Genomic DNA, 27,848 nt, shown 5'->3' on the forward strand with positions numbered 1-27,848 from the left:
CGTATGTACATCGACGCCGGTGAATGTGCTTTAAGAAACTATTGTTAGCACCTAATCTCATAGCTATGTTGTGAGAGAACCGCTCGGGCCCTGCTACGAACGGAATCCTTCCACAGCCCCCTGGCGACGATCGGTTCTAGGTCCTCTGGTCGGCGTCAAGCACCAGCTGCGTCTGCGTGGCGGCGCTGCTGCTGTGACGACTGCCGCGGCTCCTGCTCCGCCTGTGACGGCGCCTCGACGCTGACCGCGGCCGACGCAGCGGCACATGCGGCTCAGTCTTCCATCTGATGTACGCCTTCGGGTACATCCTGCGCACAAAGAGCCTAGGGTTGAGGCTGTTGGTGCGATGATTCAGCGTTAACGAACATCATAATTTGTGTCGGTTCCGCTGTGCTCGCTTCGCCAGAAGTGGTTTACAGCGAAAGCTATTATATCTGGACTCCAACCCAACATTGCGCACAGCTGCTCACAGTTGCTCACAGCTGCGCCAGCTGTGTCTATGGCGCTTGCGGGAACCGGTTGGTTTTAATGGGAACCATCTACTGCACTGCCCGAGAAGCATGAGAAGCGGTGTTAATAACAGCGTTTGCTGAGTTTAGCGCGTTACGATGCAAAACGCTCTGACTCGGAAGTTTTGATACCTCTTACAGATATCCTCTCTGCGAAAGCTGTTGCGGTATAACACGATAGCGTTAAAGCTCCCGGTGCGTAGAAAACCCGGCGCCGTCGGCAGTCTGGGCGAAAAATCTACGGAGACGGAACCAGCGGGGCCACCTAGGTCGCGGGACCGTGAGGCGTCATCACAACTTGCCCACCGGGCTTGTGAGCATACTGGCGGCCACAGCGGCAGGTGGCTGATACATTAATGATTGATTGGCCGCTCGGGAAGAGCAACCTGAGTCGCGAAGCCCCACCGGAGGCAGCACCTGCCATCATAGGGCAGTGACGCATCGTTTAACCGCTGCGCCACTGCGCCAAGAGCGGTAAATGGCGCCAAGAACGCGATAGCGTTCAGGCTTCTGTTGTGCAGAAAATCGTGCGTCGTTGTGAGCGAAAAATCCACGCAGAAGCAGCCTAGGGGGCAACCTAGGTAGGTGACCTTGTGGCGTTATCACAACCTGCCCACCTTATTGTAAGCAAACTGACCACCGGTACAGGTGGCAGTTAAACTAACGATTGGTCGCGAGAAGTTGCCCAGGAGGAGCAACCTTAGTCGCATAAGCCCCACCGATGGCAGGACCATCATTAAACTGCTGCACCACTGTGCCAGGAGTGGCATGAGATCTATGAAAGTAAGGTCGAGAATGACTAATTCCGCATGTAGGGGCGTTACACCATTAAAACTATCGCGTCATACCTTTAAGGCGGAGATTAAGTGTCCCCTCCTCTTTTTTTATACTGGCGCGGGTTTCACGGATGTGCGTGGTTTTTATAGGCCCTTCAGAGCTTGCTCCACTAGAGTACGTAGAGGACGGCTTCAAGTTACAGTTATGCGAATTCTTTGTCTCTAATTGAATACCAGGATCGAATTCCACCTTTAAAGCAAGGTGCACCCTAAGTATAAAAAGGAAGTCACAATAAAACACCGAAACAAAAAATTGCAGAATTTTACATGACCACCTATTAGACAGTTCAAGTGTGCAAAAAGTATTACTATTACTAATGGAAACAAGTTCGGACCACGCAGTGTTTCATTTGCGGGCTCTCCGTATTAGAAAACGAGAAAAGAAAGCGAAACGGGATTTTTCGATCGTGGTCCCTTGCCGAGAAAATGCATGTATTAGTAGTGCATGACGCCCAACCTCCATTGGTTATTAGGTTAGTGAGTAAAGAATGCAGTCGCTTTATGGTCAGCACCTCGTTTTGAAACGAAACATTTAGCTTACTCATAAAAGATGTTTAGTTTAGGTCGGTTCAGTGGCGCATAAGCATCTAAGGCTATCATGAGCCAAGCTCAAGGTGTAGAAAAATTGCTTCGTGAAGAATTTTACAAAAATGCGAACAAACAGTGCTGGTGGAGAGAGCCTAAACGTTTGTTTATAATATTTATTTAAAAAATGAAAGAACAATTTTAAATCATTAATATTAAAAGCTTTAAAGAAGGCCGGGTGACCTCAGCGACCATCCATGGCCGAGCAAGGATCTGTTGGCTCACAACAAACCAAATAAAAACCTAAGCGCTCTTCTAAAGAATGAGAAAGTAGATAAGGTGCGGTTAGAAAATCGTTTGTTGTAATAAATCTACTGTTTTATCACATCTACAGTATGTTTAAAACATCTGCTACCAGACTTTATTCTGGCTGTCAAGTACAAAAAGAACATCTGCACAGGTAGGGGACACTCGGAAGAAAGCTGAGCTAGCCAGCTTGACCGGCCCTCAGTCTCCTAAGGTGTAAGAACCAAGAAGGAAATGAAAAGAACCGGCAGTGCACTAGCACGTACAGCCTTTCTGATTTTAATACATACGTAAAGAGGCAAATAAAACGATAAATGTGGACTGCCACAATCTTTGTTAGCGCAGCGCAGCTTAGTAGTCCAGCGTTCGTGAGCGCAGACCAGAACTTCGTCAGCTTCGTCTTTCGTCTGCCTTTTCTCCTCCGTCGGCACTGGCCGCTGGGGCATGAAACCCCAATGGTCTGTCTTACACATGATATAGCGCGAAGGTCGACCAAACTGCTGGTCAGCGCCTTATAACGGCGATAAACGTGCAACACGGCGAGAGTTAGCGCACGGGCACGAAGGGAGAGAGTCGTGTGCTATGCTGTTCCGATCACGAGGACACACGACCTGCCACGATATCTGTTCGCAAAAAACCGGCGGGCAGTACAGCATATGTGCATGACTAAGGTGCGACACTGAGATATGCTTTCTCTTTTTTTTTCCTATTACGGGAGGTCGCGCTGGCGAAGCAGAGTTAAGATTGGAAAAATAAAAGGAACGAAATACAGCAGCATGTGGAAACCATTGCCTGGAACGCAAACCTTCTGATTTGAGCAGCCTTCTGCGAGGTGGGAACATGATAAAAAGGGGACCAACAAGCTCTTTAACCAGTATTTCAGTGTCTAGACAACATAAAAAAAAAGCATCGCAGCTTACAAACCTTTCAGTGTGTCCTATCTTAGTCATGCACATGTTCTACTGCCGTCGGTTCTTTTCCGAACAGATATTGTGGCAGGGCGTGTGTCTTCGTGATCGGAACAGCGTAGCAGACAACGCTCTTCCTTCGTGCGCGTGCGCGAACTCTCGACATGTTGCACGCTTATCGCCGTTATAGGGCGCGGACCAGTAGTTTGGTCGACGCTCGCGCTGTATTATTAAAAATCAGGAAGGCTGTACATTATGCCTGTATCCCTTCCTAAAAACTTAAAAACACATGAGTCGGCAAGTACATCTTCGCCCAAGAGGAACATTAGGAGTAGAGGAATGTGTTCATTGTAAAATGGAGCAAAATATTTCTTTTCTTAGTGCTTCAAATTTTGTGCACGAGAATAGGACCTGTTTACGGTGTGTGCATCTCCAAACATTTCACATAGCGGATTTTCTTGTTTCCTCAACAGAAAATTATTTGTCGGATGTGTGTGTCCAATCCGAAAGCGGCATGAAGACTTCTATGAAACATTCCTGATGCCTGCATGATTTTCATACTCCCAAGATGGGCTTTACAAAGTTTAGTTTGTTGTTAACTTCTGCTTTCCCAAGCCGCTTGCCATTTATCCTTCAACCTAATGCGCATTAACTTCATGCAATCTCTGAGGGGCATGTTCACATGCTTTATTTGGCAGCTGCAAGCTCGCTAAGCACGTGTCTGCTCTCATCTCTCTATCCACACGCGGCTCGGGACCCAGCAGAATCATATCATGTGACCTTTTGTTGTGATTTTTTCTACACCATGTGTGATGCTTCGGACTAGGTGTTCTATACTGCATTTCTAAAATGGATGGCATGAAGTAGACTCAGTGAATAAGTGTAGATCATTCGGTTTTCAATTTTGTTAATTCGTTTTCCCGCCTATAGCTACCTACACAATATGTCATTCAGCAGTGAAAATTTATGCACAATTCGGCGGTCTATTTTTTTCCATTTTCCTTGTACTGCAGCATTACCAACACATTTTCTAGATTTTGAGACATCTATGTAAAATTCTGTGTAGTTTGCATATTTCTCTAAAAGATCAAAATATTCTTGCAGTATGTGTTCATGTGGCGTCTTATGTTTTAAGGTGCTAATGTGAAGTAGAGGAGTGTGGGAAGGGTGTACCACGGGTGCAGTGGATCGTGTGCACGAGCAATTTCAGGTAGGGCATCTAGCAATCCTTACTCTTCACAACGATATTCAAACCAGAACAAGGAAGGTCTGATTGACTGAGGTTTATTATTGAAGAATGTCCCGGAAACGCACTTTGTAACTTTGGTGTGACAACGGTGTTTCGGTAGGGACGTTATTTTCAGTACATATGCGCACATAAGCATTGCTCGCCTATATGTGAGAGGTGGCTCATTTGTTTCGAGGTAATGACTATTTACGGGGGATGTTCTGTATGCGCCACATGAGAGAAGCAAACCTAATTTTTGTACCGGATTCAATTGTTTAAGGTAGGAAGGTCTCGCTAGTCCAAACGCTACGGATCTATAATCTAAGGTAGGCCGCACTACAGGGCAGTATATTTGGAAAAGGCAAGTTCTATCCGATGCCCTGTGTTTTCGTGAGAGTACTTTGAGTATGTTCCAGGATCGCAAAGCTTTCTTTTTGAGGGAGGTAATGCGAGGTAAGAATGCGAACATTGTATCAAAATTTATTCCTAAAGATTTGTATTCTTTTTTAGTGGAAGTACAATTTCATTTTAAGTGGAGAGTGGGATCAATGTGCAAGCGTCTTTTGGGTGTGAAAAGAATATAAAAACTGTTTTTTATGAAAAGAACTTAAATTCATTTTGTACTGCGCAAATGAATAGTTTGTTGAATGTGAGTTGTGTCTCTCGAGTACGTTAATAACCTGAAGGATGCGCATGCAATACCGCAAACATGATGGACTTTGGAATTATTTTCGTTACGGAACAGATTTTTACAACAAAGAGTGTTGTGCCTAAAATACACCCCTGAGGAAATCCATTTCCCTGAATGAAGTTCCTTGACAGGATTGAGGCCAGACGTGCATGAGAAGAATGGTTGGACAGGAAATCGTTTAGGCGGTTTAACATCCTGCCACGAATGTCAAGCTCTGCTAGGTGGCGAAGAATCCCGCACCTCCAGGTTGTGTCGTATGCCTTCTTCAGATAGAGAAAAGGCAGCAAGGCACTATTCTTTCTGTACAAAAGCTTCTCGAACAGCATTTCCAAGGCGAAAGAAAGCATGGAGTACGCAGCACAGGATAGACGCTTGATTGAATGGAACGTGTAGCTGCATAAAATAGCAAGCGAGTTTCTCAAGGTTATATCCGAAGGAAGCTTTTATTTTTATTTATAGTAAGGCCTTAGAGTGTAGATGTACAGATAGGGTTTCATACAATTTAATGACCGTGCCATGTTATCCTTTTATCACTACGTGGATCACCTAGCCGCGATTCTTAACTTAGATATTCTGACAACATGTACCGCCTTTGCCAAAAGCAACCGAGCAGCCGCACCGGTGGCGCTGGGGTCTCCGGCGACGTCTGTTGCTCCCCGGCTGCGAGCGTAGACTGGCTGACGTAAGCCTTTGCCCTCGCTATACTTCCTTGGATGATAAGTAATTGGGTAGCATTTTTCGACATACTGTCATACTGTGCGAGGGCGCAAGCTTACGTCAGCCAGTTTGCACTCGCAGCCGGGGAGCATCAAACAACACCGGAGAGAGAAACGCCGCCGCTCGCCTGTAAGCCCATTGATGCCGCTTATGAGGTCTCTCGGTCACTTTTGGAAAAGACGGTACACGGGATGGGAAAAGCTCAAGTTACCCTCAAAACTTAATAAAGCAATGTCTATGGCGTTCAGGTCCAAATCACACCTGTGTAAAACTGTCCCGCCGATATAATTAGATGCGCAATCAACCATTACTTTTTAAGCGTGATTAGAATTTTACAACCTTTTAAAATTTAGGTCATTGTCAATAAATGGTTTATGGTATGGAGTTTAATGTCCCAAAGCGACTCAGGCTATGAGGGACGCCGTAGTGAACGGCTCGGGAAATTTCGACCACCTGGGGTTCAACTTGCACTCGCATCGCATAGTACACGGGCCTCTGGAACTTAGGCTCATCGAAATTCTACCACAGTGGGCGGGATGGAACCCGCGTCTTTCGGGTCAGCAGCGGAGCGCCATAACCTCAAAGCCACTGCGTCAGCTGTACCACCGTCAGCCCGCTTAACACAAACGCTCGAGCGCGTGTTTTCTATTGACATTAGGGCGGCTGCGTGTCGGCCGCTGGGTCTGAGACATTAGTGTGGAAGCAGAGCACGAGCTATCTCCAACCGCAGCAAACACACCATGCAGCATGGTCTCAGACTCAGCACCCAGCGCTGACGGGCTGTAATATCAGTGCATGGCACGCAATTGAGCGTTCTTGTTAAGCGTGCTGACGGCCGTAAAGGTCAATAAGTATAACGAACTCAGACATCGCACAATCGTTATTTTGTAAGCAATTATTACTATTTTCATTCCTGCACTAACCTGACCGTAACCGTTTTTTTATGTGTGTATGTAATTTATCCCAGGAGTGTGAAAGCCTCCACAATGAGGCTAGCAGTACGTTGCAAATAAATAACTAAATTCCGATACCAAGTGCCGACTCTTCGCAGTATATGACCACGCGTGCTTTCCTTCATTCTCAAGCGTATATATTTTTGTGAAAAAGAGCAATTGGAGGCATCAAACCGTTCCTTTGGTTCCTGGGCGTTTCTGCTGTATGTACTAAATGAAAACGGCGCCGCATTGACAACCATGCAATTTATCCCTTTCCAAGAAGCGTGCGCAACGTGCTACTCTGCCGCCATTACATTAACACACACCATTACGAAAAATCTATCATGACAATGACGTAGACGCACCTACCAACGATCAGTGGTGAGCTAGCTTCAGCATACTTTGCACTGCGCTCTGGCTGCTAGTTTGGCCGGCCATTTCTGAAACTGCACCTAGAACGAGACAAACGAATGTAGGAGAGATTACCGCGTTTATTGAGCCAATAAATGACTGTTCCATTTTCAACAGTATGTTCCAGAGGAGTTGTGCGATGCGAAGTGCTTTGTGATGTCAGTGCATCATCTGAAGTTGTGCAACCAAGGACGGCCGCTCCTATTTCTGATCACCGTCGGGCAGTCTACTCTAGGGTGCTCAAATGGCCGGCGACGGTGTTCGCTGCTACATAACGAGCGCGCCATGAAGGAAAAATAAAAATATCAGATGATTTACCGTAGTTTGGACAAATGCGAATTAGGCGTACTAGCACGTCTGTTTTAACGGCGGGTTCGGTTCAAAGCTCGGTTTTTAAGGTCTGTCAGGCTTCAGCTTAAGTCGCAACTATGGGTAATGCCCATAGTTGCGGAATCGCGAGCAGTCCTCCTGCCGTTCGTGGCCCAGTGAGGCAGAGGTTTAGCAATGCGCCACTGCTCGCGAAGGCAGCTGCTGTCACCGGTGGGGATTGTGGGACCCAGGTTGCTGTTCTTAAGCAATATTAAGGTCATGGAGAGAGACTTCGGACATATATCAGGGAAATCTGAGATCAGTGTTTCTTTGCTCAGGCACTCAGAAATTCAAAACGCGTATACCGTGAGGTAATGCGAATATCAGCGACACCTGGTGCGGTGAAACGAGCTCATGACAGTCTGGACGTCTAGGGACTCTTGCGGGGGGTGTGGAGTGTAAGTTGCATTTATCCTTCTGCATTCACGTTAGCGCCACGGGTCAGTTCTAGTGAATGACTTTTTCTGAGAACGTTGTGACATCTGGCTGCAGGGGTGTGGGTGTGGAGTGGGCTTGTAGGTTGCGGCTGCAGCGGTGTAGGCTATAGGCATGGGTCACACACGGCGTGTCATTCGAGATCGGAGGGAATCGGAAAGAGAGTGGACGGCGACAACGAGGCCGTTGTCTCCCTGATCATGATACATGCATCTGTGGCTATAAATCGATGTCATGTTGGCGCAGAGTGCTTGAGCATTGCGCTATATCCTCACCATAGGCTGTACAGCGCAAATGACACCCAGGTGCAGGTCTGTACCATGAGCAGTAGAGACAGAAGCGCCGCCCACACCCTCGAGATACCGGCCAGCGCCAGATCAGCCTCGAGCCAAGCGAACGTGAGCATCATGATGAGGCTGGCGCTGAACAGCAGGCTGGTCACAAACATGGCGTGGTCTTCCAGGTGGTCCTCGTCCATCAGCCACATGAGGAACGTCTGCGCCGACGAGAGAACAGGGTCGACGTTTCGGAAAGCAGTTGTTTACTGCCATGATATCCGCGGCGCACTGTTGCAGTGTAAGGTTGGTTGGTTTATTGGGTTTAACGTCCCAAAGAGACTCAGTCTAAGAGGGATGCAGTAGTGAAGGGCTTCAGAAATTTCAACCACCTGGGTTTCTTTCAGGCGCACTTACATCGCACAGTACGCGGAGCTCTTGAATTTCGCCTCCAGTGAAATTCGACCTCCGCGGCCGGGCTTGACCCACGTCTTTCGGGTCAGCAACCGATCTCCATAACCACTGAGCCACCGCAGCAGCGTTTGTCACAATATAAGCATACGAGTAATAACTACATGCATTGTGGCCGCAACTTTCTGCAGCCGTATACTTCATCACAATCTATTGTTTTAACCGTAGTATCACATTCTAGCACAAGATCCAGTTTCCCAGGCGTCTCCCAATACAAAAGCGTTGTTCCCCGCACTGAGGTTCAATTAAAACACTGGCGCTTGGTGAGATTCACTACATATTCACTATGTGGACACTACTTTCGCTGGTATCATGCTGTACTCAGCCAGAATCAGAATGACCATGTTTTTATCATTTAATCTCATCGCCGCCCCTCCCCGCGCATGCGAAGCGTAGCTATAGCGATGGAGACGCGACTAGGCTCGTCGTCTGCATCTCATTGCGCCGCGACCCACAAAGCCGCTCGCGGTGCAAGCATGTGCAGCAAGTCCGAGCACGACGGCGGTACGACTGTAGTGTTGCAAGCTTCGTCCGTAACCAGTACTGCGCCTCGTCTTTGCTGACGTCGCGTTAACGGCAACTGGGGAATAAATTCTTAGAAGACATTTGTTGGACTTTCCTGGAAGAAACAAGGAAGCATGTAGGCAGGATATGCATCATCTCACGAGGCGTTTGCGCACGTTGAACGCGACTCGCCTCTATGAACTTAACCTTACGAACTGAGCAAGGTTCGTGCATGCATGTTATCACGGCTGCACGTCCCTTGACATCAGGCACGTAGCCAGGATTTTGTTCAGGGGCAGGGGATCCAAATGAACAATTTTTTTTCTACTGAGGGAGGAAAGAATGTTTGCTAACACTGTCGTGAATAAAATAAAGTTTGTCTGGTGCGCTTGTGTGGTGCGCCCCTCACTATAATGACTCACAAAGACAAAATTTCATACTCGGCAGCCGTTTAATACAACTTGGTCGTATATACAATGTGAAGAAAAAAGCGCTCAAGAAAATACGAGAACGTCAACTACAAAACAGATACCATACTATTCTATTCCACACATAATCGTGACTAAAATGTTTAACCTGGCTTCGTTAAACTTATAATGATACAGGAAAGAAACAAGAAACAGAGCTTCATTTCAGTGTGGCATTCTATGTACCTTCTTCACTGTCACGGATCTCTCCGGAGAACACTCGGACTGAAAGAATGGACTAGGCGACGGGTGTACCCACACAAACGCACATTTAATACACCCTACGTGATACACACAATAGAACACAAAACTACTAAAACTAACACAACACACAGACATAAATACACACGACCCGGGCACACTGCTACCAGCGTCTACTACTATAGCGTTCTACTATTCGTGGTCTGCGTTCGTGTCGTGCTCACGGTTGGTTCGGTGCAGCTGCGGCGTTGTATGGATCCAGTATCCGGCGTCGAGGCGGCGTTCGGCGCGCTTGGGATGGCGTTGCTGGCGGCGTTCGACGCGCTTGGCCTGGCGTCGCTGGCTGCATCGTACAAGCTCCAGGTCCAGGCGCCTGTGGAGGTGATGCCGGTGTTCTTGGCGTTGGGGCACCACCCGGATGGGTGGCAACAACGCTGGAGACACCCCTGGCCGTAGCAGGTGGTAACGTCCTCTGTTGACTCCCCGGAACGGGCTCAGGCACGGCAGGAAGTCCACGATGCGGAGTCGTAGAACGCGAGCTCACCGGAGCAGTAGCCGGCGTCGCTCTCTTCCAGCCGATGTGTCTCTGACCCGCCGGTGCCTCCGCTTCTCTGCTGTTCCCCCCCCCATGCCTCGCTCTCACTCGCCCTTTTATAGCCTCGGTGTTAGTCCACGTAAGATTTGTCGGCGTCTTCTTCTCCTCTTCACCAATCATCTCTCTCCACCTCACCGAATGCTTCTCCACCAATCATCTCTCTCCACCTCAACGAATGCTTCTTCTTCCTCTTCTTTATTCTTCGGTTTATTCGCGTCATCTTCTTCACACCTTTTTCCTTTAAAATTTAATTTAGGCTCCTTAATATATGTGACAAGGGCACCTCTCTCAAGAGTTTTCCATCAAAAACTGCTCACGTCATCCTCATCTTCAAGCCATCCAGCCAGCCACTATCTTCTGTGGCGATTCTGGACTCAGCACACACCACACCGAAGATGTCCAGCACACACCAAACGCACACCACTAACATAGCACACCAAACTGCGTTTCCAGAACACTAACACACCACTGCCGTTGTCCGTACAGAGTCCTTAATAAACATGTTCGTGTCCACAACACACTCCCTTGGATACTCACATAATACCAACAATAGCAACAACAACAAGGTAAATCCCAGAGATACATTAACACAGCAACAAAAAGATATATACCAGAGACACCCAGAGCTGACCAGTTAGCTCTATCTCATACAAGTCTAATTTGTAACATATGACCTCAGTTTTGCTTGGCCCATCCCAAAACGTATCCCCCTTGATTTGGAGTAAAGCTGTAATCCTCCTTCTGCATTCAAATTGGGCTTCTTCAGTACCTCATCCCCTCCTGCGTTTTTCTTCCCACTGAACGTGGACACCTTGGCAGCATCACCTGTCTCCTCGGCCACTACCGAACAAGTTGCCCTGGGGGCGTACTGCCGTACGGGACCTCTTTCTTGATATTTCTTCAATATATTTACATGTAAAACCATCTTAATGCCATCTGTCAATACCTCATAATTGATATCCTTTTTCTTCCGTGTCACAAGGTATGGGCCCTTCCATCGCAACATTAACTTATCATGATCGATAGGTAGCAACACAAGAACCCTGTCGCGCGGATTCAGATTTCTGTGAATGGCTTTCTTTTCATAACATCCCTTGTGACGTTCACGCGCCTTTGCCAGGCTTTGATGTGCAAGCCTGCATGTTTCCTTCAACCTATCCCGCACCTCAAACACGTATATGTGTGTGGTCTTCAGATCTGATGCAATCTCTTTATTAGCCCACAGCTCCTTGAGTATTGTAAGTGGACTTCTAAAGACTCTCCCATATAACATCTAGAAGGGCGAGAAACCAAGACTCGTTTGTGGCACTTCGCGGTAAGCGAACAAAAGAGCTGGAAAATATCTATCCCAATCAGTAGGTCTCTCCTGGCACATTTTCTTGATCATATTTTTGAGGGTGCCGTTGAACCGCTCTACAAGCCCATTACACACGGAATGGTAAGGCGTTGTCAGTAACTGCCTCACTGATACAAGGCGGTTAATCTCCTTCATTAGTTCCGACGTTAAATTCGAGCCCCTGTCACTCAAAACTTCCGTCGGGAACCCATAACGCGAAAACATTTCCACGAGACCCTCCGCCACTTGGATACTGTCAATAGTTCTCAGTGGAATAGCGTCAGGATAACGAGTGGCCACGTCAACCAGAGTAAGCACATATCTATTGCCTTTGGCGGATACTGGAGATTGGCCCCACAATGTTAATCGCCACTCGCTGAAACGGTAGGTCGATGGCTGGCATCTTGCCCAGAGGTACGGGACCAACTCACAAAGCGCTTAACGTCACTCTGAACACCCGGCCAAAAGAACTGCTCGGTGATCATAGACACCGTTTTTTGAACACCCTGGCGTCCGGCCATAATGGCGTCATGTCCTAAGCGTAGCATGGTCTCTCGCATATCTCTCGGTAACACCAGCTGTTGGACCCGCCTTCCTGAAATAAATATGCACTAACTGTGCAGAATGCCATTTACCAATTGATATTCGAAGGACGTACGACTCTTCTTTCTTTTCACTTTTTCCCCGACTCTTTCGAAGCAAATCTTCAGGCTCGGGTCTTCTTTTTGCCTAATTGCAATTTCACCCGGTGTTACGCTCAGGCACATCGTAACAGGAGTGGAGAGCGGACACTGCGTTGCTCGGGCTGTCACTTGAGCTCTCTTCGCCACTGCCGACGAGAAACTGACTGCACCCTTCTGAGCTGTCGCAGGCCTTCCCTCTTTTGGATGTTCTTCACCGTCGAGCATCCTCCACTCGGGATCGGGGTCTTCGACACCTCTTGCACCCGTAATGTTCCCCAAGATGAGATCGTAGATGGGTTGGTCTACACACTTTGCCACTACCTGTCCAGTATAATATGGCGTGTACACTAGAATCCTTGCTTCAGGAAGGTACCTCACTGTGCCATCTACAAGAGTGATGGCCGACGCTTCCCCTGTAAGATCCTCTTCCTTCACCAGGCTTCTACGAACCAAGACTGTGTTGGCTCCGCTGTCCCTAAGCGCCAATATAGGACGGTCTCCTACATGCCCAACCACCACTGGCATTGCTGCTTTCGACTTGGGTGTTCCATTCACTGCCTCATTTTCCAGCGGCGTTTGCTCTCCTTTCAGCTGTAGAACTTCGGATGGCGTGACCAGTTCTACCCTTGAGTCGACTACGCATGCAGCTCGGTCCTGCGTTCTGTATCGGCACTCGTCCGGAGTATGACCCCTCCTCTTACAAACTTGACACACAACCTGTGGTTTTTGGGCAGCACTACTAGTCCGACAGTCAGCTGCACGGTGTCCCACCTTGCCGCAGAGAAAACACCTTACTGGCGCCTTAGATGCACCGCCATATACTCTTGGTTTTGCCGCATCTGTCTCTAGGGTCTTTTGGGTTTCCTCCTTTGCCTTACTCAAATTTCTTAGCCCTTGAGCCTCGAGGGATTGGTCTGCAGTGTCTGCGAACTCTTCCAATGAACACAACTTTCTTTCAGGAATAGCGCTAGCTTTGCGCTGCAGCACACTAAAATTGCTGTGTGACCAGCTTGTCGCGCATTCCTTCAAAACTCGTTTCTGTGTTTGACATATCAAGCCACCTATCAAAATAGTTGGATAGCCTGCAGGAAAACTGCTTAGCGGTTTCCGAATCCTCAGGTTTCGCGGTGCGAAATCTCTCACGAAAACCCTCTGCCGTAAGCCTGAATCTTTGGAGGAATGCCTTTTTGACTTTCTCATAGTCCATGGAATCAGCAGCAGGCATCCTTCCAAAAACATTCAATGCCTCTCCAACTAAACACATGCTCAATGCCGTGGCCCATTCACTGCGCTCCCAGCCTTGCCTCAAAGCTATCCGCTCGAAGCATTGCAGATATGCATCCAAATCATCTCTCTTGTCATGGAAAGGAGCTATCAGCTTTCTTGGACAAACTCTGGCCGGTCTAGGAGATTCTGTACCCGCTAAGGAACGCTGATGATTGTCCGTGATCTCCCCATATCCTCCAGCGACATGCGCCGGTTTCCACAAAATAAACTCCTCCCGTTCTATCCTTCTTTTCTCCTGTTCTTCTGCCTCGCGGGCTCTTCTAGCTTCTCGCTCTTCTGCCTCGAGAGCGTCTGCGCGTGCTTGCGCCCTTTACTCTCTCTGCCTATCTGCCTCCTCTCTCTGCCTCTTTGCTTCCTCTTTCTTCCTCTTTCCCTCCTCGTCATAGAGACGCAACGCCTCTTCCTTGCTTAACCCTAGCTTGAGCGCCAGTTCTAACGTTTGTGCCAAATCCATATTTTCTGCCGTCGAGAGATCGGAAAGATCCGAGACAAAGCAAAAATAAAAAAGGAAATGTATCCTGGCACAGGCTCGCCACTTATCTTTGTCACGGATCTCTCCGGAGAACACTCGGACTGAAAGAATGGACTATGCGACCCACACAAACGCACATTTAATACATCCTACGTGACACAAACACACTAGAACACAAAACTACCAAAACACAACACACAAAGACATAAACACACACGACACGGGCACACTGCTACCAGCGTCTACTACTATAGCGTTCTACTATTCCTGGTCTGCGTTCGTGCTCACGGTTGGTTCGGTGCAGCTGCGGCGTTGTATGGATCCAGTATCCGGCGTCGAGGCGGCGTTCGGCGTGCTTGGGCTGGCGTTGCTGGCGGCGTTCGACGCGCTTGGGCTGGCGTCGCTGGCTGCGTTGTACAAGCTCCAAGTCCAAGCGCCCGTGGAGGTGATGCCGGTGTTGTTGGCGTTGGGGCACCACCCGGATGGGTGGCAACAGCGCTGGAAACACCCCTGGCTGTAGCAGGTGGTAGCGTCCTCTGTTGACTCCCCGGAACGGGCTCAGGCACGGCAGGAAGTCCACGACGCGGAGTCGTAGAACGCGAGCTCACCGGAGCAGTAGCCGGCGTCGCTCTCTTCCAGCCGATGTGTCTCTGACCCGCCGGTGCCTCCGCTTCTCTGCTGTTCCCCCCCCCATGCCTCGCTCTCACTCGCCCTTTTATAGCCTCGGTGTTAGTCCCCGTAAGCCTTATCGTCGTCTTCTTCTCTTCTCCACCAATCATCTCTCTACACCTCACCGAATTCTTCGCCACCAATCATCTCTCTCCACCTCAACGAATGCTTCTTCTTCCTCTTCTTTAGTCTTCGGTTCATTCGCGTCGTCTTCTTCACACCTTTTTCCTATAAAATTTAACTTAGGCTCCTTAATATATGTGACATTCACTACCAATACTAGTTACATTGAAGCAGCTAGTACGAAGCACATACGCACGATGAAAACTAAACACACAGCTTACAATTTAAACGACGAAAACAATACGCAGCATCGCACACATAACCGCAGATATTCGCCACACAGAAGGGACACCTTAGTGATGTACGCACTGCTAAAAATAAGCATTAGCATCAGCACTACCACATCTTTATGTGAGCAGCATAATATAAATCACAAAAAACCCTATATACATATGACGGTATTTCTTTTTTATTCAGACATTTCTATTTTTGGTTTGAATTGCAATATCATTTTTGTCATGCTGTAATGCCAAGTCGCCTCTGTTTCGCCATTAATGTCGAAATAATTTCGTCAACGCTATCTGGAGCCATATGTATTGAAGACAAGGCTAACCCGTTAAGGCGCTCTTCACCTGTTCGGCTCAGAAGGTATGATTTAATCCTTTTCAATGTAAAGAAACTGCGTACTGGAACGGCGGTAGTAAATATCAGCGTTGCTAAAATCTTGATGACTGTATGAACATTTGGAAATAAGACCTTGTCGCAGTTAATTAAAGCGTCTGTGGCGTATCGCGGTGTCTGCTCTACTCCTGTTGCTTCCCATTTTGCTTTCTATATCTGCCACGGTCCACTTAGCGCAGACATGTGCGTTGCCTGCATGTCCTGTATGGAAAATTCAAGAGCCGGCGGCGCGGACTCACATTTTGCTTTAGAGACCCATGTTGGCAGAACAAACTGCAAACCACTTAAGGTTGACCTGTGGGTTCAAAAGCGGCGCTCAAGAGAAGCTCTGAGATCGTCCATGTAAGAAATAAACGTCGTTCGCCTATAGCATTCCTCAGCTGAAGTCGAAGAATAATTAGCCCGATACTTCCGAGTGCCCCCCCCACTCACGGCATTTCCGAGCTGACGCCAAAATCACTCGCTGTCTTTTTACATACCAATAATATTTTGTGAAACTTGTCCTCAGTATTAGCAGCCATTCTTTCCAGGCTGCACAAAATGGACTAGTGGTTTGGGCGCCCGTCTCGGCTGCGGGAGGCGGTTGGTTCGAAACCCACCGCCGGACACCCACCGGTAAAAATGGGTACAAGCGGCCCCCGGCTTGGCGCCCGGCTTTCATTAGAGGTGTTCGCTTGGGAGAAGCTCCGTAAACCCCGCGGCGCCCCTCACAGGCGAATGGCGAGGGGCGAACGAAGCCCCAGTGTCGGAAGAGCTCAGTTCCTGCTAAAGGTTGTGTCACGGCCAACGTGGCTCGAACCTTCATCACCTGCAGCCAGGCAGTCCAAAAGTCTAAAGCGGTGTTCATGTCAATCGATGTGCTCTGCAAATACAAGGACAAGTGATGCGTTAGGCCTAAGAAAGTGTCGCAAACAGACAAATGAGGAAGCTAAACGAGCATACTCTATGAAAGAGAGCAGGCGCGGAGGAAGCGCTTGTTGCATCGGGGCAGGGTTCCATGAGATCTTCTAGTGCGGCGACTATTTGAGGCAATTACTCACTAAAGAGCGCCTCGTGCCGTTACACCCACCTCCACCAAAACTGGGTGGAACCCGGAGCTTCCCACTTCCACCCGGATCGGCCAGCGCGCAACGAAAAGTCGTCGAAAGAAGGCGTTTGTAATCTTGTCTATTGAATATACCCACTGTTTTTGTCATCGTTCTTCAGTCCTGTCCACATGGGATTTATCCGCTGCTATTCAAACCCAAAAGTTCGAAGTGAGTTAATTCAGTATTATCATTAACACTGTTGTTTTCTGGGAGCTAGCGGTCCGATTAGCGATCGCTTCCAAGCATTGGCGAACACCTGCAGATAGCTGTCAAATGTCGGGATTTTGGGGGTGGGCCACCGAAACTTCGGGGGTGGGCCAAGTCGGCTTTGACTCATCTCATGGCCTACCCTTCCATGTCACCACCCTCTACCGCCTGCCAGAGGCATGCCTATGAGGAAGACCATGATGTATGCTGTCCAAGTTGCCAGGAGCGACACAGATGTCAAGCCCCGCTTTATAACCAAGCCGCATGGACGTTCCTGCATGGACTATAGAAGGAGCGCCTCTGACTCGAGTCCTGGTGGATTTGGTTCCCATCTCAGTGTTGGTAGCCCGAGTTCCCAGCCCCGGCCAATTTCTTCCAGGAAGCTTCAGACCCACATCTGCTAAATCCGGTTCCCGGTGGGTTCGATTCCTATTTCAATGTTGGTAGTCCGAGTTTGCAGCTTCTGCCACTCGTTTAAGTGATGGCGACGAAAAATTTTATGCACCTAGTGACGGAGTGCTTTCGACCCTAAATTTCGAGGGGAGCGGGGCGGGTCCGCCGCCCCCCCCCTCGCTACGTGCTGCTATGGCAAGCAGGCCCATAATGTGACATAATGTGCTTGCGTCGTCGAGTCAGCTTTTAAACCACACACTAAAGCAAGGATACAGCTTGCACCACGAGCGGTTCTGAAAGAATGAGGTGACTGTGAAGCAAACACTATCATGAAGAAACGAAATGCGCAGACGGAGAGCGTGGCTTTCGGGACGATCGGCGCACACTCGAAACCGCTAGTCCCAGGTTCTGTGCCTCGCAGAGCATGTATTCAGTATCCGTGTGATGTGGGAGCCCAGTCCCTGCGGCATCCTCGGCAACGAGGAGGCCGAGGTATACAATCTCGCCACCGCCGCACATCAGTTTCTTCCTCCAAGCGACGTCCGTGCGGTAGCCCTGGACGACGATATACGGCTGGGCGCCTCACCCCGGCCGCTCGTGCAATGTGCCACGCGCGCAGTGGTGCTTCAGATATCGCAACTGCCCCGTCCGGCAACATTCTTTCCTGCCTTTTGTAGCGATAGCTGCATTGCGGTAGCATTTCGAGCCTTCAGCGTGGCGGCGGCACGTGACAGTGGAGGCGCGGCCACGGCGTGGTCACGGAGTTGGTCACGTGACCAGCCACGTGGTACGGATCAGCTGCTACTGCTGGCGGCGCGGCGCACCGGCGAAACCGAGCTGCCACAGCTGTGCGCATCCGCCGTGTCAAGTGGGACGAAAATGAAGGAACGCCAAGCTAAACGTAGTGCCGAAAGACTCACTTTGCAGTTGGACTGAGCGAGTTCCACTCGGCCAGATGTAGCTATTGCGTCACCCCAGGTTTAACCAGAGCTAAACCACCGCCATTTTTTGCATTTTTCTTTCAACAAACCACAATACTACAAGCGCGGTGTTGGAGAGGAGCGGAGCAGTAATTTCCCCTTGAAAAGAAATGAAAATGAAAGCAAATGAGAAGAAAAGATGCGCTCGCCGAGGCACCGTCTAAGGTGGACGTATGATTACGCCTTTTTTACAGCGATGGCTGTTAAGCTCCCCTCCCTCGCTTTCTGATCGCCGTCGCCGTCGGCGTAACCGGTGGTTGCGGTAATATCACGGTCACGTGACCTTAATGTCACTTGTGTTAGAGGTGGGATTTCGTCGCATGAGGCGGATTTAGATTTGCTTGACGGTGGAACGAATCACTCATCCGTCAACGCAACGGTTTGGGGCAAGATCCTTTTCCGCAGCCTCTCGCCCTAGAAGAGCCGAGCACCAGGCCGGGGGAAATCGTGTACCCATTAAAAAGACCAGTGGGTACCCAGCGGCACTGGGGATCGAACCCAGAGCCTCCGGAATGCAAGGATGGTCTACCACCCGGCCACGAGCCCATTACATTGTCACGTGACCATATGTCACGGGTCCTCCATGGTTAGCATAAGCATCCCGGTGGCTCTGTTTGGCACAGCCACCTGCCAGTGCAGGGGTGCATCACTTGTCCAGTACACCAGTGCGCCAGGAATATATCCCTAAGACTAAAGGCCTAAACAGCTATCGCTGAACGTCGCTTTACAAAATCGCAACCGTCCTGTGAGTTTTTTGCTTTGTGTGGTTGGTGCTCATGCGGTTTGTTGTTGAAGGAATAAGGCGTTAGTGAAATAAACCATTTTTTAACCTGCGCTCGTTACTTGTGCTTCTCCTCTCTTGTCCGGTACTTTTTTGCGCAGTTCTTGTTTTTATAATGAAGCGATTTTATCGAGCTGCAAAATTGGCTCCTTCAGACGACCGTTGGGCAGCGCATAAAGAAGGTAACAAAACTTACATTCTGCCACTGAAATAAGCAAAAATTACTTCACGCACAACAAAACTACCATGCATGCTCCGTGATAACTTTAAAAAAGAATGGCCAGGCTTAGCTTGGTTAAGCCAAGAATGCGTTGCATATTGCGCGGTCTTTTTTTTTTTTGAGGGCGAGGTATTGCTTGGCGGCACTCGATTTTCTCGGCCCGCTGAAGCTTTCGCTTTGCGCTCTGTCGAACTGCTTTACCCGTGGGCGGCATCTGGCTTACTGTAAGACTGTCCCGGCGAAAGAGCGCAGCTCTTTTATACATATGCCGTGACTTCAATTATAGCGCAGCGCCCCTAGTGGGAGGAGCGGGAGTCAGGTGGTGGCTGCGGCCGCGTGCGACCGCCCCAGTTGGGGCCCAGCTTTTCCTCCGTGACGTCACGCGCCGGCGCAGCGCCCCTAGCGGGAGGAGAGGGAGTCAGGTGGTGGCTGCGGCCGCGCGCGACCGCGCGAGTTGGGGCTCAGCTTTTCCTCCGGCTGTCGTGACGTCACGTCACGTGGTTGCGCTAAAGGTCAATGGTGGCTGCCCGGTCGCGCCAAGGGCTGAACTGAGTGATTGCAATATGCAACGCATAAAAATTCTGGCGCGTTGTTAACGCTTCGCCAGAGACCTCGGTAGCACTAACCGACTCTAGCGAAGTTTCTATCGCCGACTGTCGAACCATTTTGAAATATTTTGAAAGAATTTTGCGTTTCACGATGGGTCATTCTTACCGAATCCGCCCTCCTGCATTTATTATCATAAGGTGGAACGTTTATTGATAGTGGTGGTATCAAGAAAATAATTGTGTCTTTGAAGGTGTCTAGAAGTCCAGTTTTCGCCCCATTAATGCCATGTTTCGGAGGGGTAGAAACGTTTACTCTCCACTGTGTTTGTTAATAATTTTTCAACAGTGCATTGATACAGGTGAAAGTCCTGACGACTGGCGAGTTGGGAAGGTGGTGCCACTTCATAAATCCGGTAGTACCGCCTGTTTCCCATATAACTACCGTCGCGATAGCGCGTCACCCGAGAATTTTCGCCGTGAGAACTTCACAGTGGGTTTTCGACCTCTGGAAGTTGGTCTTTCCTCCGCAAATGTCTTGCATGCAGCAAAATGCAATATCTTTGTCGTCTGCAGCAAAAAAAAAAAGCTAGCACCTCCGATCGTGATCTCACTTCTGTTCTAACATGAGGCCGCAACATCCAAGTTCCACCTGCTCGTATCCTTGGCACAACCATCCAATCAATTATCTTTCAATAATTGGCCTTTTATTCGCCCAATGATGAACACCACAAATAACAAAAACACCCTATGCTCCTTAGTTTCTGTGACTTTGGCTGTCTTAATGTATTCACAATTACGGTACTGTCGCTGTTCGCTCACGACTACTTGTAGTTCCCAGGTCGCCTGTCGAAACTCCATGCTCAGTCATGTCATCAGATGACATTGTGGTACCACAGAAGCAGCTCTGTTGATTGCACTTGTGGTTCTCAACTCCCCTCGTTTCCTGTTAGGTTCTGAACTAGAATCTTATTCTATCACAACAAAAAACCTCCAACACCCTCTTCATAAAGATGCCCGTCTCTTTCCCGGCGTCCTCACCACCGTAGACCCCGTAACGCACTTGCAGCGTGAATTTGTTCACCCAATAGCCGCCCGCGCTTATCGAACAGGCCAGATATATCTGTGCTTCAGTGTTGAGAACACCTGAACCCTCTCCAATGCTTGCTATTCTAATACGTTAGACTATGCTAGCTAATCTACAAAATCCACTGTCTAAGAAAACATGAATACTGACACGAGCCGCAAACTCCAGGCACGACTGCACAACAAACTCATTACGACGCTAACTGAAAAACAATATCTTATTAGCTACACGAACGCCAACCACGACGCTCACACTTTCCTAGGATACAAAGCTTTCCGCTCCCATTCCGTTCCACACCGTTAGTCAAATATCTATACGCATGCCCTTAACTTGGAAGACATCGAGGGTCAGCATGTCCAACATTCTCGCAAAAAAATTTTGAAAATTAGAGAATTGTAACATGCTCTTATAGAAATATTGAAACTACTGGTTCATACTGATATGGAGCAAAATTTTTCTTTTAGTGTGTTTCCATCGATCGCATCGAAAATTTACGGCTGGCATAGAAAACAAACGGGCAGCGCTTTTCACGACAGCAATAACAGTAATAGAAAAAATAAATTCAAGAATGCCGTCGGGTGATCTGCGCATGTATCTATTGTTATAGCGAAATCGTACATTATATGAAAAAAATGCGATCATTCACGGTTTCCAGCTGAAAAATGCTCTTGTCCTGAATTGTTGGGGATGACCGGCTCACCAATTTCCCGCACGACTTCCTCATTTATAAAGCATAATCAACATCAAGTCTCTATCTGTGGTTTCGAAACGTGCTCTCTGGCGATTTCAGTGCTCCCGCTCCATCATAATTTTCTTTACCTGCGTGGTTACTTAGGAGCTATCGCGTTCAGCTACTCAGCCCAAGGATGCGAAATCGAATCTCATTAGAAGCGAACACATTTCCACGAAGTCGAAACGCAGGAAGGCTTGTTTTTTGTGTGAAAATATGGTACTTTGAAGTACCCCAAATGCTCTGATGCCTTGGTCCTCCAGTACGGCGTCTCGAATCACCAAGTGTAATCTAAAGTCTGACGAAAACTTGTCTGGTCGGGTAGAAGATACATGTGTGATTCATGCATGAATCACCAAGTGCAGCTTTGGCACATTGAATTCCTTGTACCTTAAAATGGGATAAATTTTTTACTCCACCTTTTCTATTACTTCCTCCCTTAATATCGATTATCCCTTTGGAGTCCTCAATGTTCAGAACGCAGGTTATGACAGGTCAAACTTGCTCTTCCGTGTTGCGTCCTTTATGGGCCATGCGATCTGTTGGCCCCAAGTTTACACTCCTATCATACAGATCAAACTTCTTTACCAATAACGACAGGCTCATCAGCTTTCCCTTCCGCATTAAGGAACCACATTAAACTGACGTCGTTGTCTTTTACACGCAAAAAGGCTTCTACCCTCCGACGTGCAGAACATCGCACTTTGCCTTACACTCACTTTACCAGCTTTTTCGCACATTACAAGCGCCAGACTACCTGGTCAAAATCCCCCTGGTGTCCGAAAACTGAGAGTTCGTAGTGGTCACGTCGTCTCAACCAACCTCTCACTGTCTTCTCTTTTGGCTTGCAGAGTTTAGACTTTAGCGTGGATTGCAAAAAGCTAACCTGTCGTTAAAGCATGTAATGAAAGCTTTCACTTGTTTTCACCTTTCACCTGCTGTGAAAGCTAACCTGTGAAAGCTAACTGATGCGTCTCTCACGCAGCATGGTGTTAAAAAATATTTTATTTTAAAAGCAGGATTCTGTAGCCGCCGATACCACTTTAGCATTCTTTATATAGGTGCTTCGGAGGCATAAAAAAATTGTCGGTGGCTTAGCTAGGCTATGCCAGGGTATACGTAGCGAGAGGTACGTTTTCGTGGCTAAGCTTGTGGTCACCGTATGCTTAGCAATGAGAGACATTGGGTATACACATCTTTTATTCATTTTGCATGACAGAGACGAAGGCTGCCCGACGATCAGTGAAGTAGCATACAGCGGTCTCAATTTTGCCGGTGGTGGTGGTAGCGGTTTTATTAAAAATAGTAGTAAAAAGGAAGGAAAAGATTTTTGCTAGCCCCGGCATCTGCCATCGATACTGAAGCACCTGAGCTGGGGCAGCGGAAATAAAGGATAGCAGGCAGAATGGAGAAATGAAATAAAAGAGGCGAGGGGACAGGAAGAGAGGATAGGGGGAGAAGTAATTTTGTCGGTGCAGTATTTCGATTTGGTAGAGCTGCTTTAGTATACAAGCTCTATAGTAGTTCCCCATTGTCTTGTCTGGACGTGAGGGTCCGAAGCTTAATTAAAGTCTAACTTTTCTTTCATACGCTAAGAGAGTCCTGCTTCCTGCTGAAATCACCCAAAGTCACACACAACTGTGAAACCGTGCCGTGGGCTGGTATACACGTGGCAACCACATAAATCGTCTGCTTGACAGATGTTCCCGGTTGCACGTAGATTCCTTGAATGATAATGCCGCTTTCCAGAAGCCGAACGCAGCAGGCTTCACCATTATTCACTGCGATCGTCTGACAGCGGTGATGCCTTGTTTCACGCACACACAGACTCCGGCGTTATTTGGTTCAAGCGAACTGCCAGGCGACAACCTCAGGATCGAAATAGTTAATCTTCTCTTGTCTATACCGCCGTTTAGCAGCGGCTGGGCTCTCCTCTGCATGCATCTCAAACGTTGCGATATAGACGCCCACTACATCTCCGCCTTTTGTAAGCAATCCTGCGCATGCGACGCGGGGTTCGGAGATAGAGCGGCGTGAGGCGAGGTGGCGACGAAAAACGCGGCGCAGCTGTGGGGTCCCTCTGGTTACCATGGTATCGGCGCATGCGCACAACTGCCCATTCGCGTGACGTCACGCTCGGCTTTGACGGTGGAGCGGGCGCGCGGCCGCGGCGACGGCTTCGCACTTTTGTTCCCCTTCAGTTGCCATGGTAATGGCGCATGCGCACAACTCTCCTCTCCCATTTACCGCGAAATGCTCAACTGGTAGCCCAGTGTAGCTCTCGCTACAAAAACGAGTAAATTATATAAAAGAAACAACCTCGAAGTATAGCTCAGAGGAGGTCTTGGGTACGTGGCAAGGCGCTCGTGGTGTCAGCAAGCGTAGAAACCAGGGAAGAAAGCCAGACGAAAACCCGCCGCGGTGGCTCAGTGGTTAGGGCGCTCGGCTACTGATCCGGAGTGCCCGGGTTAGAACCCGAGCGTGGCGGCTGCGTTTCGAAGAAGGCGAAACGTGAAAGGCGTCCTTGTGCTGTGTGATGTCAGTGCACGTTAAATACTTCCGTGCGGTGGAAATTATTCCGGAGACCTCTACTGCGGCACCTCTTTCTTCCTGTCTTCTTTCACTCCCTCTTTTATCCCTTCCTTTGCGGCGCGGTTCGGGTGTCCACCGATATATGTGAGGCAATTACTGCGTCGTTTCCTTTCCTTAAAGCCAATTTTCTGTCATTTTTTCCAGACGAACGAAAAAAAATGACATTAGAAAATTAGAAAAATGACATTAGAAAAAATTAGACGAACGACCCTCCGCGGTGGCTCAGTGGTTAGAGCGCTCGACTACTGATCCGGAGTTCCCGGATTCGGACCCAACCGCGGCGGCTGCGTTTTTATGGAGGAAAAACGCTAAGGCGCCTGTGTGCTGTGCGATGTCAGTGCACGTTAAAGATCCCCAGGTGGTCGAAATTATTCCGGAGCCCTCCACTACGGCACCTCCTTCTTCCTTTCTTCTTTCACTCCCTCCCATGTCCCTTCCCTTACGGCGCGGTTCAGGTGTCCAACGATATATGAGACAGATACTGCGCCATTTCCTTTCCCCAAAAACCAATTAATAATTAATAACAGACGAACGCATCATGCAAAGTACCGCACCTGGAAACGTTGAAACGATGAAAGATCCTGCCGAGACAGCACGATGTCATGCTCAAGATCGCACACTGAGGTGTGACTATTCCACTGCGCACTAGGCATACGAGCAGCGTGCACTGTGGCGCCCATGGCACCAGAGAAGAAATTGATCACAGTAAATGACCCGACAGCGAGACTGGACACAGGCTAAAGGAACCGATAAGCAGAGAAATCACCGACTAGAGATAAATCTTGCATGAAAAAAATGCGTTCATGCAGAATCTACAGTCCTGTAGCGAATCTAGGAGAGCGACAACTACTGGATACGGTGAGGTCTAAGCGGAAGCGGTAGCTGTCCTCCATACATTCTCCTTGCATTTACAGCTTCACTGCAAGACATAGCACAGGCAATTGTTTTTGCGTGTGTGTTTACAAATGTTCATGGGAGAGAGTTTTTGGGAATTAAAATGAGAGAAAACACACTTTCCACAACTGATGATCGGATCCGTGGGTCGGCATGGCACAGGTATACAAGGGAAGCGCGTAAGTGCAGGAGAGAAAGGAAGGACGAACGAAGAACTGATTCCGAGAACGTCGTTTGACCCTCTGCCCCGCCGCGGTGGCTCAGTGGTTAGGGCGCTCGACTACTGATCCGGAGTTCCCGGGTTCGAACCCGACCGCGGCGGCTGCGTTTTTATGGAGGAAAAACGCTAAGGCGCCCGTGTACTGTGCGATGTAAGTGCACGTTAAAGATCCCCAGGTGGTCAAAATTATTCCGGAGCCCTCCACTACGGCACCTCTATCTTCCTTTCTTTTTTCACTCCCTCCTTTACCCTTCCCTTACGGCGCGGTTCAGGGGTCCTACGATATATGAGACAGATACTGCGCCATTTCCTTCCCCCCCCCCAAAACCAATTATTATTACTATTTGACCCTCTTTCGCTCGATTTAGCTGAGCGCGGTTCTTTCGTTTCCATATACTGCACAACAATGACACAGGAGGGTGCCATTTTAGGGACGATGATGATAACTGTGTGCCTTTACTGTGAATACCACGTGTACATTGAGAACTCAATCGGCGCAGAATGCAACTTGTGAAATCTCCTTTTGTGCCGGTTTGCGTACCTTGTTCTGATGGCGCTGTGTCTCGGTGTCGCCAGGGTCAACACGGATGGCGTCGACGCGGATGCGGTATATCTGGAGATGAACGCAGCCGGGCCGGGCATTGCCGCTGCTTTCTGCGTGACACGACGAACGGGGAAATGTTGGAGTGAGATAAAAGTTGAAAGGCACGCCGCGAATTTGTTTTTTCACGACGAAGCAAATGCATGAGTGATAAAGCAAGTATGTGTTCGTTTTTCGTGCTTTCACCTTCGTGCAGTCCCCTGGGAAGGGAACGAGTAGTGTTTACACAAGCACCTTCTCACGATACGAACGATGCTAAGCGTTTTACTGCAGCTGATGTTCTTACAACGCGACTGCGGCACGATGTTGGCGACACGTTTCTGCAGCCATTTGGGTGACGTATCTTTTGTATTTAATCTAATTTTTCCTTTTTAATTCGAAAACGAGTTGAAGCGACGGCTAATGATCTGTTTGACCATCCTTGAAGCTTTGTTCATCAGAAGGCTCACCATGTTTAACCCAGGCTCGGCCGCCAGAGCCTTGTTCCATCTAGCAGATGGATGCTAAAAGCGCAGCGTTGATGCTTATCTTAGGTGCCACCCGTCGATCAAAAGCAACCTTAACATAGGGTAGCTTCAAGGGTTTTTCAGCGTGTTAAAAAAGTAAATGATCTATCTGTACATTTCTTATTACGCTGGCTCGAACTAATCATCCAAAAATACACTAAAAGTATGAGAAGCACACGTTTTTTTGGCCCGGGCGCAAAAAATGGTCTACATAGCAGATCCCCTGTTCTGTGTTACCGTTAAAAAACTTTTCCTCGGTTCTGCTGTGACATGACGTGAGACACAATGGACGCGTTAATTTGCAACAACAATTTTGCCACCCTCGCAATGACGAAACGATGCGTTGGGCCGAGTTGGTTGTCGTAGGCGTCGGCCGTGCGGAGCTTGGTGAGCCGCTTCATAGTTTTCCGCCGTTGAAAGAAGCCTCTCAGTATATGCTTACAATGCCGGCGCTCACAGCCCTGGTTTTGGAAGTGCCTAAATATCGCTAATGTCCGCGCGTGCAGTCAGCCTTCTCGTCAAGACATATGGGCGAAGCGTTTACGACAAATTTTACGCCGCAGACAATATTACGTGCTTCGGCATGGAAGCCAACTCGCCTTCGCCACTGAATTTTTGTTCGTTGGCTATAGGAGTGAATATCTAGACAGTTCGTTTGGCCGGCACCCAAATTTTTATTGCACATTTGGCCCATATGGATTGCCCTCTCTACAGGATTGACATGCGCGAATTTATCGTACAGGGTTAGACTAACTCATTTATTCCCATTCAGGGCTTGTGCAGCCCAAAATTTACAAAAAAATCTATTATTAATTTACTTTCTTATATTTAGAAGCTATTGTTCTTTAAGTAGCAAGACTTCTCAATTTAAACAAACAAGTTTTATGCGTTGGATATGCTGCTAGACCAGTTTTGATGCCCTTTTTCCGTTTTTAGTCAAGAACTTCGATCATTCGATGGCTTGTTCAGCCGCGTCGTATTGTTACACCGGTCCAGTTTCGTGTAGAAACAATTTCTCAGACGAAAACAGAGACGGTGACCACAAAGTAGGAGCGTTTGCTCTGGTGGTCAAGTTATTCTCAGCGGCGCATTAACCGTGTCACATAGACAACGCAAATAGCGCGGCGTACCTCCGCAGTTGCAAGGCATCACCACTGTCGTCTCGTTTTCGCTGCCCGGACTAAGTGGACTTGTGCGCACTGGCCGCCGCTGTTCCGATGGTGCTGGTTCCTCTCGCTCCACGTCAGGCTCCAACCCCACGGTTGTGTCTACGACGGCCATTCCCGAAGAAGTTGCATCCCCACCCAAAGACGCAGCTATGGGCGCTGTGGTACCTGCAGTTGGGGCTGACCCCAGAGCAGGGTCTGCTGCAGCGCCGTCATCCCGCATTTCCAAGGGGGGATCGCTTACTGCAGCCTCTTTCATCGGGC

General features: G+C 48.7%; 1 protein-coding gene across 1 annotated transcript; it reads right to left on the reverse strand.

The window, feature by feature from the left end:
* Nucleotides 1–58: 58 nt before the first annotated feature.
* Nucleotides 59–27,848, reverse strand: LOC144107711 (uncharacterized). The gene is made up of 4 exons (XM_077640843.1): nt 27,549–27,848; nt 25,853–25,965; nt 8,146–8,366; nt 59–308 (listed from the first exon to the last, which is right to left on the reverse strand). The coding sequence occupies exons 1-4, from the start codon at nt 27,841–27,843 to the stop codon at nt 137–139; spliced, it is 801 nt and encodes a 266-aa protein (XP_077496969.1). The 5' UTR covers nt 27,844–27,848; the 3' UTR covers nt 59–136.

The sequence above is a fragment of the Amblyomma americanum genome, chromosome 10, assembly GCF_052857255.1.
Source record: "Amblyomma americanum isolate KBUSLIRL-KWMA chromosome 10, ASM5285725v1, whole genome shotgun sequence".
Lineage (NCBI taxonomy): Eukaryota > Metazoa > Arthropoda > Arachnida > Ixodida > Ixodidae > Amblyomma > Amblyomma americanum.

Excerpts from the sequence above, each read along its gene's own strand:
- LOC144107711 (XM_077640843.1), bottom strand. The coding sequence starts at position 27,843 with ATGAAAGAGGCTGCAGTAAGCGATCCCCCCTTGGAAATGCGGGATGAC. Across the intron at positions 8,367-25,852 it reads CACAGCGCCATCAGAACAAG|ACGTTCCTCATGTGGCTGAT; the intron begins GTACGCAAACCG and ends TCGTCGGCGCAG. Across the intron at positions 309-8,145 it reads TTTGCGCTGTACAGCCTATG|GATGTACCCGAAGGCGTACA; the intron begins GTGAGGATATAG and ends CTTTGTGCGCAG.